Source organism: Rhinolophus sinicus, chromosome 16, assembly GCF_057876585.1.
Source record: "Rhinolophus sinicus isolate RSI-liver-muscle chromosome 16, RSI-T2T, whole genome shotgun sequence".
NCBI lineage: Eukaryota > Metazoa > Chordata > Mammalia > Chiroptera > Rhinolophidae > Rhinolophus > Rhinolophus sinicus.
The window spans coordinates 120333992-120350731 of NC_142516.1; the positions used below are offsets into that span (position 1 = coordinate 120333992).

Sequence of the window (16740 nt, forward strand, 5' to 3'; positions counted from 1 at the left end):
CTGAAAACACTATTTTAGAACATATGCTCTGCTTGCAAAATACGCAGAAATGCAAGTGATCCGTAAGAAACTGTCCACAAATAGTGCCCAGGTTCCACTCCAGACCAATTAAATGAGAATCCCTACAGGGGTGAAAAGGATTTGTGCTTTCACTCTTGGCTGTGGTTGAGATTGTTCAAGGTCAGAACCAGGTCATGCTTCTCACCAAATTTCTTCCCACAGGCTAAGAGGGCCAAGGTTTCCTGGGGTCACCTAGTAGAAAGCTTCACTTCTTTTCAGGAAGGAGGTGGGGTCTTGTGGCAGTTTGGTACCCTTTTCAGTGCGTGAAATTTGGGGCCTGGCTGTAATATAATCAGCTATCCACTCAGCAGGCTTCAGGTCCCTATCCAGAGACTGGGGGAAATAGCAAAAGACACAGGTTGGAGGGTAAGATCTCACTCAGTTGATTGGGTCAGTCATTGTGGGTGACAGAAATGAGTCACTGAGAAGGGGGTGATCAGAACAGTCAGGAGGCCATTTGATTGATGACCCTGCCTTATGGGCTGAATTCTGTCCTCCACCCCCCCACCCCCCATTTCATACACTAAAGCCCTAACAAACCAGCTGACACCTTAATTTTTAGACTTTCATGCTCCAGAACTGAGAAAATGAATTTCTGTTGTTTAAGGCAGCCCATCTATGGTATTTTATCATGGCAGCCCTAGCAAACTAATACACCTTGCATTGCCTTAGATATCAGCTTCTGGCCCAGGAAGGTAGTACTTTTATAAAGAAATGTAACTAGAAGTACCCTTCATTCAGGGTTCTCCAGGGCTCAGGGAGTGTGAAACCAGACAGCCTGCCCATAAAATTGGCATAACCAACTCCAATGATGGAAGTCTAGAAGGCTCTTTGTTGCCAGTGAACTTTCCTAAGGGAACAGCACAGATTCTGATAGTGACAGTGAGGAGAGTGCACATGAGCTCTGGGCTCCAACACAAGGGCCTGGATCCACCCTCTCTGTATGGCCCCGCTCTTTGACGCCCAAACACATATTAGCAGTCTATTTTTAAACCAAGGTTGTCTTACTTATTGTTTAGAGAATGGACTGCAGCACTACTAGCAATGTTTCCTCAAATGAGGTATCATCTCTATGCCTCAATTTTCTCAGCCGAAAAAAGCAGATAATAATGGTAGATAGTTTATAGGATTGTTGTAAGGATTAAATGAATGAATACATGTAAAGCATTTAGAACTGTGCCTGGCACATAGTATGTGCTCATAAGTATCGCTATCATTTTTTTTAATGTTTCAAAGATAAATTGTGTTACGCAAGAAACTAGATATAAAACTAGGAAGGGATCCTAACAAAAATCAACAGATTTCTCTATCGTATCTATTTCTCTCCCACTCCAATTTTCTTGGGGAAAATGGATATAAAATTTTTGCCATTTAAGTTTGACACAACCTCCCACATGACCATGATTTGTTGCTGTCACCCTCAGCCCCATCTTGTTCTCTCTCTAGCAACCTAGGTCAGAAAAGGGGTCAGGCCTGAGGGAGGAGAGATCAGAGGAAGCAGAGATGGAAACCCCCAAGTGCATGATCAAAGCTAGAGAAAAGAGGAAAGTGCAGTGGTACAAGAAGAAGAGAGAGGAGAGTCTTTGATTCCAAGGATGGCCCCTCTTCTAGACCACAAGGACTCAAAGTGGCACCGTGAGATATTGAAGGTGTGTTTGGTGATGGAGGCAATTGCTCTGGCAGAGAGATTGCTAGTATTATGAGTGTGTTGGTTTTGTGGAAGCAGCATAGATATGGTGTCAGAAGTGTGTGGTGGAACCAGAATTTGGACATTATCTGTTGGAATGTGTCTCTTTTGCATGTTACATTCCAGTTACACTAAACGTATTTCACTTTCTCAGCAGCACCCTGCTCTCCTGAGCCTTTGGAACTTTGCATTAGCCCTTTTCTCTATCTAGAACTCAATCCCTTCCCCCTGGGCTGATTCGTACTATTCATTCTTCCGATCCCAGTTTAGCTCTTCAAGAAACATTTCCTGACCCTGAAGTCTGGATCGAGTACCACTTCTATGCACTCCAAAAGCATCCTCTATTTTTCTGTCTTAGTACTAATCCTAGGGTATTGTCACTGCATGCTTAATACTTTCAGCACCTATCATGGTGATTGGCATATAGTAAAAGTTCCACACGTACAGAGGGTGCCAAAAAATGTATACATATTTTTAAAAAGGAAAACTATATTAACATTGTAATACTCGATATATACCGATAACAAAAGATGACTGCAAGTCATGTTTGACTTCTGCAATTGCAAGAGGTGCTCAAAGTGGTTACCATCAGCATTCAGACATTTCTGATTATGGTGAGCTACTGCTTGAACAATGTTGACCGAAGTGTCCATACATTTTTTTTGGCACCCCCAGTATTTTTTAAATTTAATTGGTGGAACAGATCAGGTGAAAGAAAGTGAGGGCAAATACTTCAAACTGACCCCTAGAGTAGAACAAGCTAGGTATTTGAATAACTGCTTGAGAGGAAGGCAACACCTTGGATATTCAAGGGACGAGCGTACAGATATGTGAATGCAAAGCTAGGTACAAAACTCACCCCAAGGACAACGAACTGGTGGATGCAGGAGAGGTACCATTATTCCAAATTCTAAACCAAGGTCCTGATTCAGGGTATCTATTTAGACACAACCTGAGCATGTTATCAACACAAATTCTAATGTCTGATAATGGCCAGAGGCAGGCAAGTGTATGTTTGGTCCTAGGATTGTGCCACCTGCCATGAGAAGACTGAAGTTTAAGAGCTAAGAATCTGATCCCTGGGTTGAGAGTGCTGGGAATAGACCTTAGGAAACAAGAGGTCACCAAGGAGTAAGACAAGAAATCAGTTACTAAGAAATTAAACTGTCAAGGTCAGAGCAGGACTGACTGCATAAGCAGGAATTGGATAGAAGAGTCATATGGACAGGACCCAGGCAAATCATTATTGTGTGTGTGTGAGCGTGTGTGTGTGTGTGTGTGTGTGTGTGTGTGTGTTTCTTATAACATAACACTTAGAATAATGGAAGATAGACATTCTAGACGACTGTTTCTGGATATAAACAGCTAAAAAGAAATCCAGAAGTTAGTAGATCCATGTTTAATATTCATCATATGTGGTGAAAGCATGAAGGAGAAGAAGGAGGAATAAACTGTGAAATATAAATACAGTTCAATTGTGCTTTATTTTTCAGCATATAGGCAATTGTACTGGAGAGCCTACCAAAGGCAAACACTCGATAAATAAAATATATCACACATAAATTCTAATAAAATACATATTATAGCATATATGTTATATATATATAACATGTATTATATAAAATATATAAGGACTTGCTCACACCAAAATTTATGGTTTTGGTGTCCTTAAATTTAAACACATTAAGTATCCATGTATGTGACCTACAGAAACACAAATGTTTTTGTTCTTATTTACAAACTACTATATTATTACTAAATTAGTTATTTTCTGAATTCTAGTTCATCTCATGGGAGACAACACCTAATTACATACAACCTAGCAATTTATGCAAACAATGCACAAATCACATGATTTCTATATACCATAATTAAATACATCTTTTTTTTAAGCTTTTGGGTGCTACTGAATTAGGTACCTAAATTAAAAGATTATAGTATCAAATTTGCATTCATCAGTGACAATCACAACAGCTTATGGCATCACAACATCTGTTTAGCCAACAAAAGCACTAGCTTAACCCTGTCCCATTCCGCAGGAGCTGCAAACTTTGTGAAACAGTCTCTCGAGGCCATCTGTGATGTGGTTAAAGTATAGACTCTGAAGCCTGATTTCAAAGTCCAGCTGCCCATCGTGCTAGCTGTGGCCTTTTGGAAAATTACTTTACCTCTATGTGCTTCATTCCTCATCTGTATAATAGGAATGATAATAATACCTGTTTCTTTGTTGAAAAGATTAAATGAGTTAATGTACATATACATGATTACAAAAGCATTTAGCTCAATAAATGTCAGCTAACTATCTATGTTATTAGAGGATTCCCCGCTTGTTCGCAGGAAATACGTTCCAAGATCTTCAGTATGCCTGAAACCCCAATGCCAGACCCCATATAGACTATGTTTTTCCTATACATACATACTTTTTCACCCTAAGGAAGCAGTTTATGCTGGCAAGTCCGAATGGCCAGCATCACTTCTCTTGTGCTTTGGGGCCATTATGAAGTAAAACGAGGGTGACTTGAACACAAGCACTGCTATACTCAGACAGTCAAACTGGTCACTGAGAAAGCTGCTAAGTAACCAGCGGGTGGGGGGGCACCTGCAACGTGCAGATGCTGGACAAAGGGATGATTCACGACCAGGCAGGACAGACGGACTGGGATTTGTGAGATTTCACCACACTACTCAGAATGGAGCACGATTTCAGACTTAGGAATTATTTCTGAAATTTTTCATTTAATATTTTTGGACTGCAGTTAACCACAGCTAACTAAAACAGTATAAAGCAAAACCATGGGTAGCTGGGGGGATTACTGTATATGTCTCTCCCTGGTTTTCAGAGGAGGGAGCCCACTCAGCCCACCCTACAAGAATACTGTACCCTCCAAGGACCCAACTTCCTTTCTCCTCTTACGTTTCCTTCTTATGTCTCCTGGGAGTTGAGAATGATGGTGGCAGGGCCAGTTCTGGCGTTTCCCAACATGCCCTACAGAAAAGAAGAAGCTGGCCTCCGTTGAGTTTACAATGTGGAATGCTTAGTGCCTTTAGTTCTTAGCTTTGAGCTCAGCCACCATTCTGGGACAAGAGGAAAAAGCCCATTTGGCAGATTATCCCGTCACTTTATGAAGTTTAAGCATTTAGCCTTCCAACATAGCTTGTTTTCTGCATGATCAGAGAAAGTACTGACCGCACCCAGTTTAACACAATGATTGTCAAACCCGGCAGGAAGCCCTTGATTCACTCCAGTATTATGTAAGTATTCAAAAATCCTTTTCTTTTTTTTTTTTAACTCCCACGAACACAGAGCTCTTTAGCCCATCCCCTCTCCTGCCTATTCTCCAGGGGGTTGAGTGGGTCAAAACATTTTGAAAATTATTGTTTTAGAAGGCAGCTATGCTCCCCACTATACCACCAACGCCACACTTAAGTCGAGAACCATATGATTTCACTCATATGTGGGATATAAAACTGAAAGGTAAAAACAAACAAGGGAAACAAAAACCCATAGACACAGACAACAGTTTAGTGGTTCTGAGAGAGTAAGGGGGGAGGAGAGGGTGGTAGAAGAGGGTAAAGGGGGTCAAATATATGGTGATAAGGGGAACCGACTCTGGGTGGTGAGCACACAATGCAATATATAGCAGACATATTATAGAACTGTACGTTTGAAGCCTATATAATTTTACTAACCAATGTCACCCCAATAAATTTAATAAAAATTTTTTTGAAAGCAAGTGAACAATCAAAAACTCATAGACACAAAGCAGTATGGTGGTTACCAGAGGGAAAGGAGGGCAGCGTAAGGTAGCAAAGGGTAAACACGGTCAAATGCATGGTGATGGAAAGAGATGTGACTTTTGGTGGTGAACACACAATATAACATAGAGATGATGTATTGTGGAATTGTACATTTGAAACCTATATAATTTTATTAGCCAATGTCACCCCAATAAATTTAATAAAATTTTAAAAATTATTGTTTTAAATATCTAGTTAATGTTTAAAACTCTACATTGTTTCAACTTTATACTATCACAGTGTCAGTCACATTTCCCCAAGGTGGGCTTCTTAATGTATCTGCTATAAGCAATTTTGCTACAGGCACTTATTTGATTTCTATTTATTTGTTGGTCGGTTGGTTTTTCTTTTTATTCAGTTGAAAGCTTTCATCTGGATCCTAAGTTGTATTTGACATTTTCCTCTGGGAAGAAGGAAAGTTTTTTAAAAACACAAACTCACATTTGGCATAAAATAAAAACAAATATAAAATGCTGGCTGAAAACTCCACATTCACAAAGTTTTCCAGAGGCAAACGTTATAGCTAGTTATTTCCATATTTTCCTGGAAAATAGTCTGAACCTTATGAGCCTTTACTATTCAGCACTTTGGTAGGAGGTTAAATATAAGTGAAGAGCTCCTTTCCTAACAAGGAAAGTTAAAATATGTCTACTGTAATGAAAAGTGGTGTGCAATATACTTGACTATAAGATGGAAACTTTTGAACAACACTGAACTTAGGTGATCGTTTTCCCATTGTTTTTCTTCATGTTTAATTGCCAGAATAGGATCTTTTTTAATACTTCAGCACATATAAAGAACACTTGGGCTTCTGAAGCTCAAAAATAAATATGTGAATAAAGCTTAAATCATGACAAAGATGACATCTCACTAAAACAGTAGTGTATGATTGGTCTCCACGTGGGGAGGGCTTTAGAAAGTGACTAAAGCTCTTTATTTTCTTTTGTCTTCTGATTCCTATTGCCTATTTAGTCTATTTAATGTGGAATATATTTTATTCATAACAAAATAAAATTGTAGACAATTTGGCATCAAAACAATGGAAATGATGAAAGAACTTAAAGATATGCTAGAAGAATGGAGTTATTCAATCAGGAAGAGACAACTTAACAAGAGGAAATTAACAAAATGATAAGCATAAAATTAGAAAGTTAGTGATGCCATGTTATAGTATTCTTATTCAAAAGTCTGTGACTGGGTAGCCTTGAAAATATCTCTGTATAGTGGCCACTATTTCAACTACCCTAAAACACAGCTTCCTGGGCATCTAAAAATAGCAATGTCCATTCTTGCCATATTCTCTAAGTCTGTAAAGATCAACCTAGCTGAGGCCCAATAATACTAATTTATGTCACTCTCAAGTGGTTTAAGGAACAGATACTGATTTTTGGTGACAAATTGGTAGCTATGTTTGCTTCAATGGTGAAAGAAATCCAGTAGCAAAGAAGAATGCTGGGATAAAAGGAATCGCAGGCACTTGCAGTTTTTAGCAAAATATCTAAGAATACATGGACTGTTAGAAATTTCAGTGGGTTAGTAAAAACTCTGGTAAGACTGGGTGGTTGTAAGACTCTAACAAGAAGAGTACTATTTTGAGTTCATTTCCAAATGTTCTGAATGATTTATAATGCTCTAAGTCAAGGTAACCCATATTAAATTATTTGTTTGGTGTTATATTTCTACTTTCATTTTAGCTTCATAAGAGAGAGAATTTCGAGTATTGTCTGATAAAGCTATAAGTTCCACTTATATATACTGTAATATATACTGTAATTAACTAAACACATATAATTTTTAAAATTGTTTTCCACAAAAATTATAAATGACAAATCAGATCCCTATTTTACTCCTGTTTGTCCATGACCATATTAAGGAGTCAGATGATAATTAAATACTAGGAAAAGAAATAAGACTTTCCTAATATCCACTGGAAGATGCACAAGAGGCAATTTTAAAAAGCTGGTTGTCTACATCATGTGTTTATCTGTCCCCATTAGTATTCAGTAATCTCATTCAGAGGCTCCATTTATTAATTTAAAAAAAGACACATAACAAATGTTACATTACCTTGTTTTGTAAACAGATTGTTCAGAGATTTTCAATGATGGACATAAACACAGTGGATTTTACAAAATCAAACCTCTCCAGAGCCCAGCAGAATTCTCTGTTTATTGTGATATGTCTGATGGAGGAGGATGGACTATAATTCAGAGACGATCTGATGGCAGTGAGAACTTTAGCAGGTATGCTAATTATGAAATAAGGATTTTTTTGGAGATTTATAATGAGTGAGACTTATAATAAGTAAATCTTTTTGCACTATCCTGAAGTCTTTTAATTAGACAGACTTTCACTCTCTAAATAAGAATACTGAAAGTATATTAACTAATCAAGAAAACATTGGGGTTGGGAGCGGGGAATAGCAGTGGGAGTTTGTGACCACCTTGGGTACTGCATAGGTCTATTTGGATTTTGCTAAAATCAGCTTTCACTTTAAATTTTGTAGAGGCTGGGAAGACTATGAAAATGGCTTTGGAAATTTTGTCAAAAAAAATGGTGAATATTGGCTGGGTAATAAAAATCTTCACTTATTAACCATGCAAGGTAAGATTTGCCTAATGTCAAATTCATTTGGAATACAATAAAACAACACTAAAATGTTTTTCACTAAATCATAGGCAATAGAAATAATTCAGTAACTACCATGATTTGCAGATGACGATGATCCCTTTGGGGCAATAATCCCCTTTGCAAAATGTGACTGCTTAAAACTAAGAATCGAGGAAAAGAAACTAGACCTGGGCAGGGGGTGGGGAATTTCTCATATATGTGTTTTCTATTTCTGGGAAAGAAATGTAATGTCATAGTCATTCTTTTTTTAATGTCCTGAGTGCCTCAAAATAAGTATGGTATACAGTTATCTGTTGCCACAAGAATACTGTATAACAAGCCACTTCAAAAATTTAGCAGCTTAAAACCACAACCATTTATTATGTCTCACAGACCTACAAGTTGGCTAGGTGGCTCTACTGATCTTAGCTGGGCTTGCTCATGGGTCTGTGATCAACGTCTGGTCAGCTGGAGGCTGGCTCTTTTAGGTTGGCCTCAGATGAAACAATTCAGCTCTGCTCCACATGGTCATTCATCTTCCAGCGAGCTAGCCTGGACTTGGACTTGTAACACAGGCAGAATTCTGAGAGAGAGTGGAAGCACATAAGTCTCTTGAGTCCTCGAACTGGCACACAATCATTTTCACTGCTTTGTTTGGTGAAAGGACCATCTCAGATGTACAGTGAAAGAAAATCTACTTAATAAGAGACGTTACAAAGTGGAATTGCTAAGGGGAAGGTGAAAAATTGAGGGATTTGGGGCTGTTTTTGCCATCAAAACCATACTATATTAAATGTACTTGTTTCCATCCCCCTTCCAATTTTATTTTGAAAATTTCAAAGATACAGCAAAACTGAAAGACATTTCAACCTGCCACTTAAATTCTACAGTAACATTTTATGATGCTTGTTTTTATCCCGTATCTATCCATCTATCTGTCCATCGATTCATTTTATTTTTTTGACACATTTCAAAGTAAATTGAAGACATCCGTAAAATTCTCCCTATATATTTTTGCATGGATACCTTTAACTAGAGTTCAATATTTATCTAAAATATCATTAGTTTGATAACAATTTTCCACACTTCTGTTTTCCATGTTCTTTTGCTGCAATCCACTGTCTTCCATGCCTCATTTACAATCTGAGATTGTAGTCAGTTCCACTCAGGTCTGATTCTGAATGTTTTATAAAAGGCAATTGTATTGCTCAAGAAAGCATACAAAATCACACTGGCAATGCATTAAATGTAAGAGCAGGGTTGTTTCATCCAAGTAAAGGGAAGTGGTTGGTATTTTTATATTCATAACTGTCAGTAGGATTATAATTACAGGGATTTTTGAAACTCCAGAATAACACTTTAGGATGGCTAATCCTAGAAGCCTAATACTTTCTTTGTCCTTGTGTCCAATACTCTCTAATTTTCAACATACTTATTATCCTACTTTTAAGTATTTTATGATAGATACATAATATTTATCATAGCAGCTCCTGTTTCTTTCATTTGTTAATATGTATATGGTTTCTTACTGAAATTATGAAAACCTCAAAAAAGTCACCCTTTGCTCCTTCTAAATACCTAAAATTCTTACTGTTTTTCAAATTATTATTAAATGCTTATTCGCCTGGATGCACTTTGCCAACACATTTGCTTCCCCTTCATGTTTTGATTAGTGTTCAGTCTGGCTACTCTCATGGTAGAAAAAAAATGTATTTATCAGTTCAAGGCTTTGCAACCACGTATCACATCATCCCAAGGAAAACCAGTGCCTTTGTCCCTGCATTCTTTAATTATGAGAATACTCAAGGCTAAGCAGTTGCCTCTGAAAATAGCTTTATCCTCATTGCAGAATTTCTACTGGAGGGGTTTGCAATAAGGTTCATTTAGAAATGGTCTGTAATTGTATTTTTATTTACTTTAATGACCAAAGAGATGGCTACCTGAAGAATTGAGACTGATTTTTTATTTCTTCTATGATGCAAAGTAGTTTTTAGGAGAATTAACAGCCCACATTACTGCTCCCATCCACTTCATAGTCTTGGTTCATATACCTTTTACTGCCTTTTGATCAGGTTAGAGGGGGCTCTTCCTTGGAACCCCATTCTAGAGAGCTCCATGGGACAAGGAATTTGTGAGGCCAAAGTGCCAAGGCCAACAGACGCCCACATCCCTCCTAGACTCACTCCAGTAATGGAGAATCCAGCGTCCCAAACACCCATGAGCTTGTCTCCAGGATCCATTCATGCCTCTCTGTCTGTCCTGTGGGAAGGTGGGCTGCTGGGGTGTGTGCCCCTAAGCCTGAGGGGAGGTGAAGGAACAGCTTGTATTGTAGGTATAAACAAAGCTTGGATGTTCAATCTGGAAAGTCTACAAGTGTGGACAAGGCCCCTTGCTGTGTGTGATGGAGACAGTGCTGGGAAGAGAAGGGAGGCAGCCCACAGACCAGGCCTGAGTGATGGGGCTCAGGGCCTCTCTCTCCTGGGCCTCCATGTTCTGGCCTGAAACCCTCAGTACTCTAAGACTCTAAATTCAAACTTGGTCTTACAGGTCATTGCGAAATGTTATTTATCTAAGTAGGAGGATAGAACATACATTATTTAACATTTAGTTTGATTTATAACTTCCTATGTTCCAGACGGTAGTTGTGTTTCTGAAAAATAGTCTGTTATTTGCAAATGATGGGAGAATGAAGAAAAGATGATTACTTGAAGACACCAACTATTTAGTCATTATTTATGTTTAAGATCAACATTCTTATGGAAATTAAGGAAAAAAGGATAAACATTTACACTTCTAAAAACTGCTTATTTTTCACTGTTAGATTTCTAATTTATTAACTAAATGATGACATTTTCTGTTGTTCTTTGCCAACTAAATTGCACTAGCTTTCACCTATGATAGATCTAGAAGAAATTTTCTACCTTTAATATTGTATGCTTAATTTTTTTTCAAGTAAAACACACAATAAAACGTTCGTGTTGTAAATACAAGTCACTGTTTAGTCTTTGAAAAACTGACTCATGGAAGAGGGAAATAGTCTAAGTAAAATAGAGCCATCAATTGTGGTTAAGTCTCAGTAAATCAGTGTCATCTCACACATTAAAAAAAATTACCATTTCTTGTTGTTTTTTTTCTTATCCAGGAGATTACACTTTAAAAATCGACCTTGAAGATTTTGAAAAAAATAGTTGTTACGCCCAATATAAAAATTTCAAAGTTGGAGATGAAAAGGTACAAAATTTTCAAATAAGTACCACAAATTATGCTTAAAACATGCAAGATAATCCCTGAAGTCAGTGGAAACAAAAATACAGAATAGAACCTATGCTTTTATTTACTAAATAAGCCTATTTTAAAAATAGTGATAACTGGTAGTAGAATTTGCCTCTGTTCCTTTAGAATTCCTATGAGTTGAATATCGGGGAATATTCAGGAACAGCTGGAGACGCGCTTGCCATCAATTTTCATCCTGAGACGCAATGGTGGGGTAGTCACCAAAGCATGAAATTCAGCACATGGGACAGAGATAATGACAACTATGAAGGGAACTGTGCAGAAGAAGACCAGTCTGGCTGGTGGTTTAACAGGTTTGACATTGTATAAGCATAGCTGTAATGGCGTTGATGGCATCTCTCTGGTGGGCATTAATTATAATACCTGTGTGAGGTAATGTTGATCTTCCTTGTCATGCCGGTATTATTAAGTAATCGTCTTTATTAGAATTCTTCAGTGATGAAGTATTTTGAGGATTTGTTCATCGTGTACATTAGTAAAGACTTGAAAGGTATGTGATGGAAATAAATGACTACTTTTACAAAGACTATTTGCAAGCTGAATTATGGGTAAGTTATCATCATGAGTAGGCCACAGATTGCATGAAGAAATAGAGCGCGTCTACATATAGAAAAGATATTTTCAGCATTCTAATACTCAAGTAGCTGTTCACCTTTTCCTATCATACAAAACGGTCATGTTATTGTCGTAAATTTTCCTATGTAATACTGCTTTTCAATTACTGTGACTTTCATTAAATCAATCCAAGTTCCTCCCAGGGCAGAAATTTCCTCTACAATATTCCTGAAGCCTAATTCCACCTTCTGATTGAATACTTCAGTGTTACTTTATCAACAAGCTCATTCCGTTGTTGACTGTACTTCTTTCTTTTATTAACCTGAAATTTGTCACCTGTACTTCACCAATTTTTCCCCCAGTAGCTACAGGGTAATTTTAATTTCTTTTCAAGATAAGTTTTCGGGCATTGGATGAGAAGATATTTATTGTATTTCTCAATATTTTCTCTTCTCAAGGCCAGATATTCCTGATTCCTTTAAGTCATCTCCACCCGAGATGGTTTCCAGACAGCTCCCTTTGTCGTAATCGCAAGTTTAAAGTAGGAATGGAAGCTTTGTACAGTCTTCCTTAAAAATAACCTAAGGGGCCTGCTGTATCTGCAAAGCAGATGTGCTCAAACTGTTAGGCAGTGCATGAGTTTTGAACATCTTTTCTCTTTAGAAGACAGGGGCCACCTCAAAATATCTGGACATGGAAACTTTCCATTACAGAATTTTCAGTAAGTGAGTCTGAAATGCCAGGTTTTCTATGTAATCGAGAACTATCCAGTTAAATTCCACAATCCAAATGTTGATATTTATGTTATATAAGCACTTTTAAAGCATTTAAGAGTCCTTTATCTTAGTAAGTGGAGGTATGCCAGACACATATTAATTTTCCCTAAAATCAAGTGAGTTCTCATTATGAACATCAGTTATTGTGAGGTGCTGATTTAGAGTTGTAGCTTCTATGGAGATACAGCCAGCTGTAGGTAGTATCAAGTTGAATATAAGTAGTTGTAAAAACAGTGCTTTCTCTGGATTTTGCTTTTGTAAAAGTTTGAGTCCATTTAAGTTTTGGTCTTTTGTAAGGGAACTGGAGCACATACAACAGTGAGAGAGGACAGAGAAACTAAGTTATCTTTCCTATTTAGCAAATCAAAGGTAAATGACAGTCTTTTCGCCAGTGTTTTTTGTTGTTGTTGTTGTTCTTTTAGAAACCATCTTTGTCACCTTCTCTTTCTTCTCATTTTTCTTCCCCTGTCCTACTAAGTTAGTATTATGTAAAAATGATCAGCATTATGTAAAACTTCCTATAATTCACAACGTCTCAAGCATCCCTTAATGTTTGATTTCGAACAGAATTCCATATGCAGAAATAACAATCATATCAGTTAATATTACCATGAGATCAAAACTTTTCAGTTGATTAGCTTGTATCATGCCTGAATGACAACTGGCACACATATTAACCTGGGAAAATAAATGATTTACTTGACTTTAAAGATAGGGGTTCAGGGAAGACAAAGGCAGTTCAGTAGCTGGAGCCCCTCAGGGAGACGGCATTATCTTTGGAGTCGAAGGAGATGATGATAAGGCTGTGCAGGTGGAAAATCAGAAAAGCTGGAGAAAAAGTCACTTGTTCCAGAAGCTTGGTGTAGCTTCTACCATGCTTGCTATTATTGTAGGTTAACTTTATCATCCTCTTTCTTCTTATTATTTTTTTCTGCCCCATAGTTTTTCTAATTTACATGAAATGTTGGCACTTCATAATTATCACCCACCTACACGGTGTTCTTTCTCCACATAGCAACCCAGTCACTGGATGTTGGTGTCTTCTCTGCCTTGCTGGTGTAGCACAACATCTCATGTGGGCGCGCACAGCTACTGCTTTGCCAAGGGAGCCCCAACCATCTCCCAATCTAGTTCCAAGTCCAGGCTGTTCTAGAACCTGAAAGACGCTGGAAAATTAGTCTCAAAATAGCTAAGGTTTCCTCTGTTGACCATAGTCATTTCCTAATGGAGACTCAAATCACAGACGAAATGAAAAAGCGTATGTAGTAGATGTCTCTAGGAAGACAGAGACACACCAAGATATATATCCTGGAGGCTCAATTTAGAGTATTTTCTTTTTTGATGTTACTTTCCATGCAGTTTTAAAAACACAGTAGCACACTCTTGACACTTGCGGATTTGGTATACATGGTTTCGATAGTTACATCTGTTTCAATTAGGAGGATGGTCAGGATGGTCAGCAGGAGTTAATCTCTAAGCTAGTAGGTGATCCAACCCAAGCGCTCCTCACTTATGGGTAAATTATATGGTGTCTTGATTCAATAATGTGGGTGCTTTCCATAGATTTTTTAGAACTATCCTTTGTGAGTGTTCCCCTTACATTCTATTGTCTGACATCTTTTCATTGGTTAGATCAATAAAGAAATATGTAGCAATTCATTTCATAATAGTACACAGAAAATTATCACATCCTCTTAATTGATCCATATCAGGGAAAATTTCACATATTTGAAAGGAGGAAGGGAGACATTTTAAAATTTATGATAACCTAACCAACTTATCTATATTGGAGCAATATGTATATTAGAGTAAAAAATTAACTTAGCAACTCAGACAAGTGATTATTGGTTGATGTCTGGTAAAACTTTAAATGGTAGGTTTAAGCTTTGTTTTATTACCCTTGAGGTTAAAATAATTCATATGCTAGCGATTTTAAAAAGGGGAGGAAGAAAGTTTGAATTATGAAATCTAAGTTTTGGCAGCAGATGGATGAAAGTGTAAGTGCAAATTATCCTTGAAATCTGGCAGTAGAGCATTGTGCTTTGTTAACCCAAACCACTCTTGCTAAGGCTGAGGGTTACAAGGTTATATTTTTGTTTGCTTGGTTTTATTGTTTGTTTGTTTGTTTGTTTGTTTTAAGGCTATTAAGAACGGAGATGCTTCTTTATCAATACACTACAAGGGTCTTGCCTTGTATTCTTGGATTTGTTATGGCACTAAAATCCACTAGTTTAAAAAATCCCATTTTTTGTAGAAATATCTTGGCTTCTGAAAACTGATCAATATTTTCTTGTCTGAAAATGGCAGAATTCATTGTTAAAATGTTTTTGATCATTTGCTAGTAAAATAAAAGGGTATGAGAAGGATATTTTTCCAGTCTGATCGTTCCGTGTTTATTTTTTCTCCCACTAGGTGTCACTCTGCAAACCTGAATGGTTTATACTACCCAGGCCCCTACCGTGCTGAAACCGACAATGGGGTTGTCTGGCACACTTGGCGTGGATGGTGGTATTCTTTGAAATCCGTGGTTATGAAAATTAGGCCAAATGATTTTATTCCAAATATTGTTTAATTGTCCCCTGTGGGCTTTCATTTCTGCAATTCATCTTGGTTTAAAGGGATGTGAAAAATAGCAATTCTGAACATACAGATATACAATGGTGATAATTGTGATGTGTGCTACTTTTCATTCTTAACTTGCTTGTATTACTGCAGTTTCAGTACAGCAAATATGTGATGTGCACCAAATAAATGTATATTATGTTAATATTGATTGCATTCCTGTGTACAGAGGGCTATGATAAGAGCTTATGTTGAATAAAAGATTAAAAGCATAGAACATATGCCACAACTTGGGATATGACTCAAGCATAAATGCACAACAAGTTAAGTATGAATGCAGTTGGAAAAAAAACCTGAAAAAAAAAAATCCAGCAAATAACGGATTGCCAAATCAACTGCATGGACAATAAAAATTGTGAGTAGGGATTTGAACTCAGGTCTCTGATTACAGAGCTGGAACTCTTATAAACACAACCCAGGATCTTAATCACTCACTATAAAGTACTATCTCGTATTTTTAGAATGTTTATCCAGGCTATACTTTCTTTCACTTATACCAGTTCTATGAAGTATTATTATCCCCATTTAACAGAGCTGAGAATTTATGGATCTGAGATTTTTGTGACTGCTCAAAATTGCAAAGCTAATAAATATGGGGGCAAGGACTTAAATCCAAGTCTTCTGATGCTAAATGAAATGTTTTGCTACCCTGCTACAGGTTATTCTACATAGAACTTGGATAGGTGAAGTGGAGACAGAACCTTTCAAGAGAGAGTAAAAGCGTGACTAATGGCAAGATATTACCCCAAAACATTTGAGTATCAAAAAGTATCAGGCACAGAGGCCACAGTTGAAGCCCACAAACTCAGGGTCTTTTTAAATAAAGACATACACTAATCATGTAATCACAAAAATAGAAATAATTTTAAAAGTTGATAAGTATGAAGGAAAAATATGTACCTGGAGACTGTATAGCAGAGGACCTGACCTGGCTTGTGGGGAGAGGATCAGAAAAGCTTCCTGGAAGAAACTTTTTGAGCTGAGATCTTTTAATTAGGTGTATGTGGGAAATCATTGCAGGCACAAAGTACACAAAGCATAAAAGTGAATGGAAACAAAAAAAATTTGAGAGGCAATATCACTTAGTGATCCTTATGTCCTAAACCACTTATGTCCTAAACCAGGATTCTGCCACTTAATAGCTGTGTGACCTTGAGTAGACTACTTAACTTCTCTGAACCTCAGCTAGCTCATCTGTAAGATGAAGATTATAATAGTACCTGCCTCATAGGGTTAAGTGAGAATTACACAAGTAAAGTACTTAGAATAACACCCTGCACAAAGTTAGCAGTCAGTAAGAACTAGTAGCTGTGATTATTAGCGAAGCAGGCATTAAGT

General features: G+C 37.4%; 1 protein-coding gene across 1 annotated transcript in view; it reads left to right on the forward strand.

Annotated features, from left to right (window-relative positions):
• Positions 1-15547, forward strand: part of FGL1 (fibrinogen like 1) — a 28381-nt gene extending 12834 nt beyond the window's left edge. Inside the window, exons 4-8 of the mRNA XM_019738010.3 lie at positions 7629-7788; positions 8052-8149; positions 11298-11386; positions 11555-11742; positions 15193-15547. Of these exons, the coding sequence (XP_019593569.3) occupies positions 7629-7788; positions 8052-8149; positions 11298-11386; positions 11555-11742; positions 15193-15352 (695 nt within the window). The 3' untranslated portion in view covers positions 15353-15547. The remainder of the gene's footprint in view (positions 1-7628; positions 7789-8051; positions 8150-11297; positions 11387-11554; positions 11743-15192) is intronic.
• The last annotated feature ends 1193 nt before the right edge of the window (positions 15548-16740 follow it).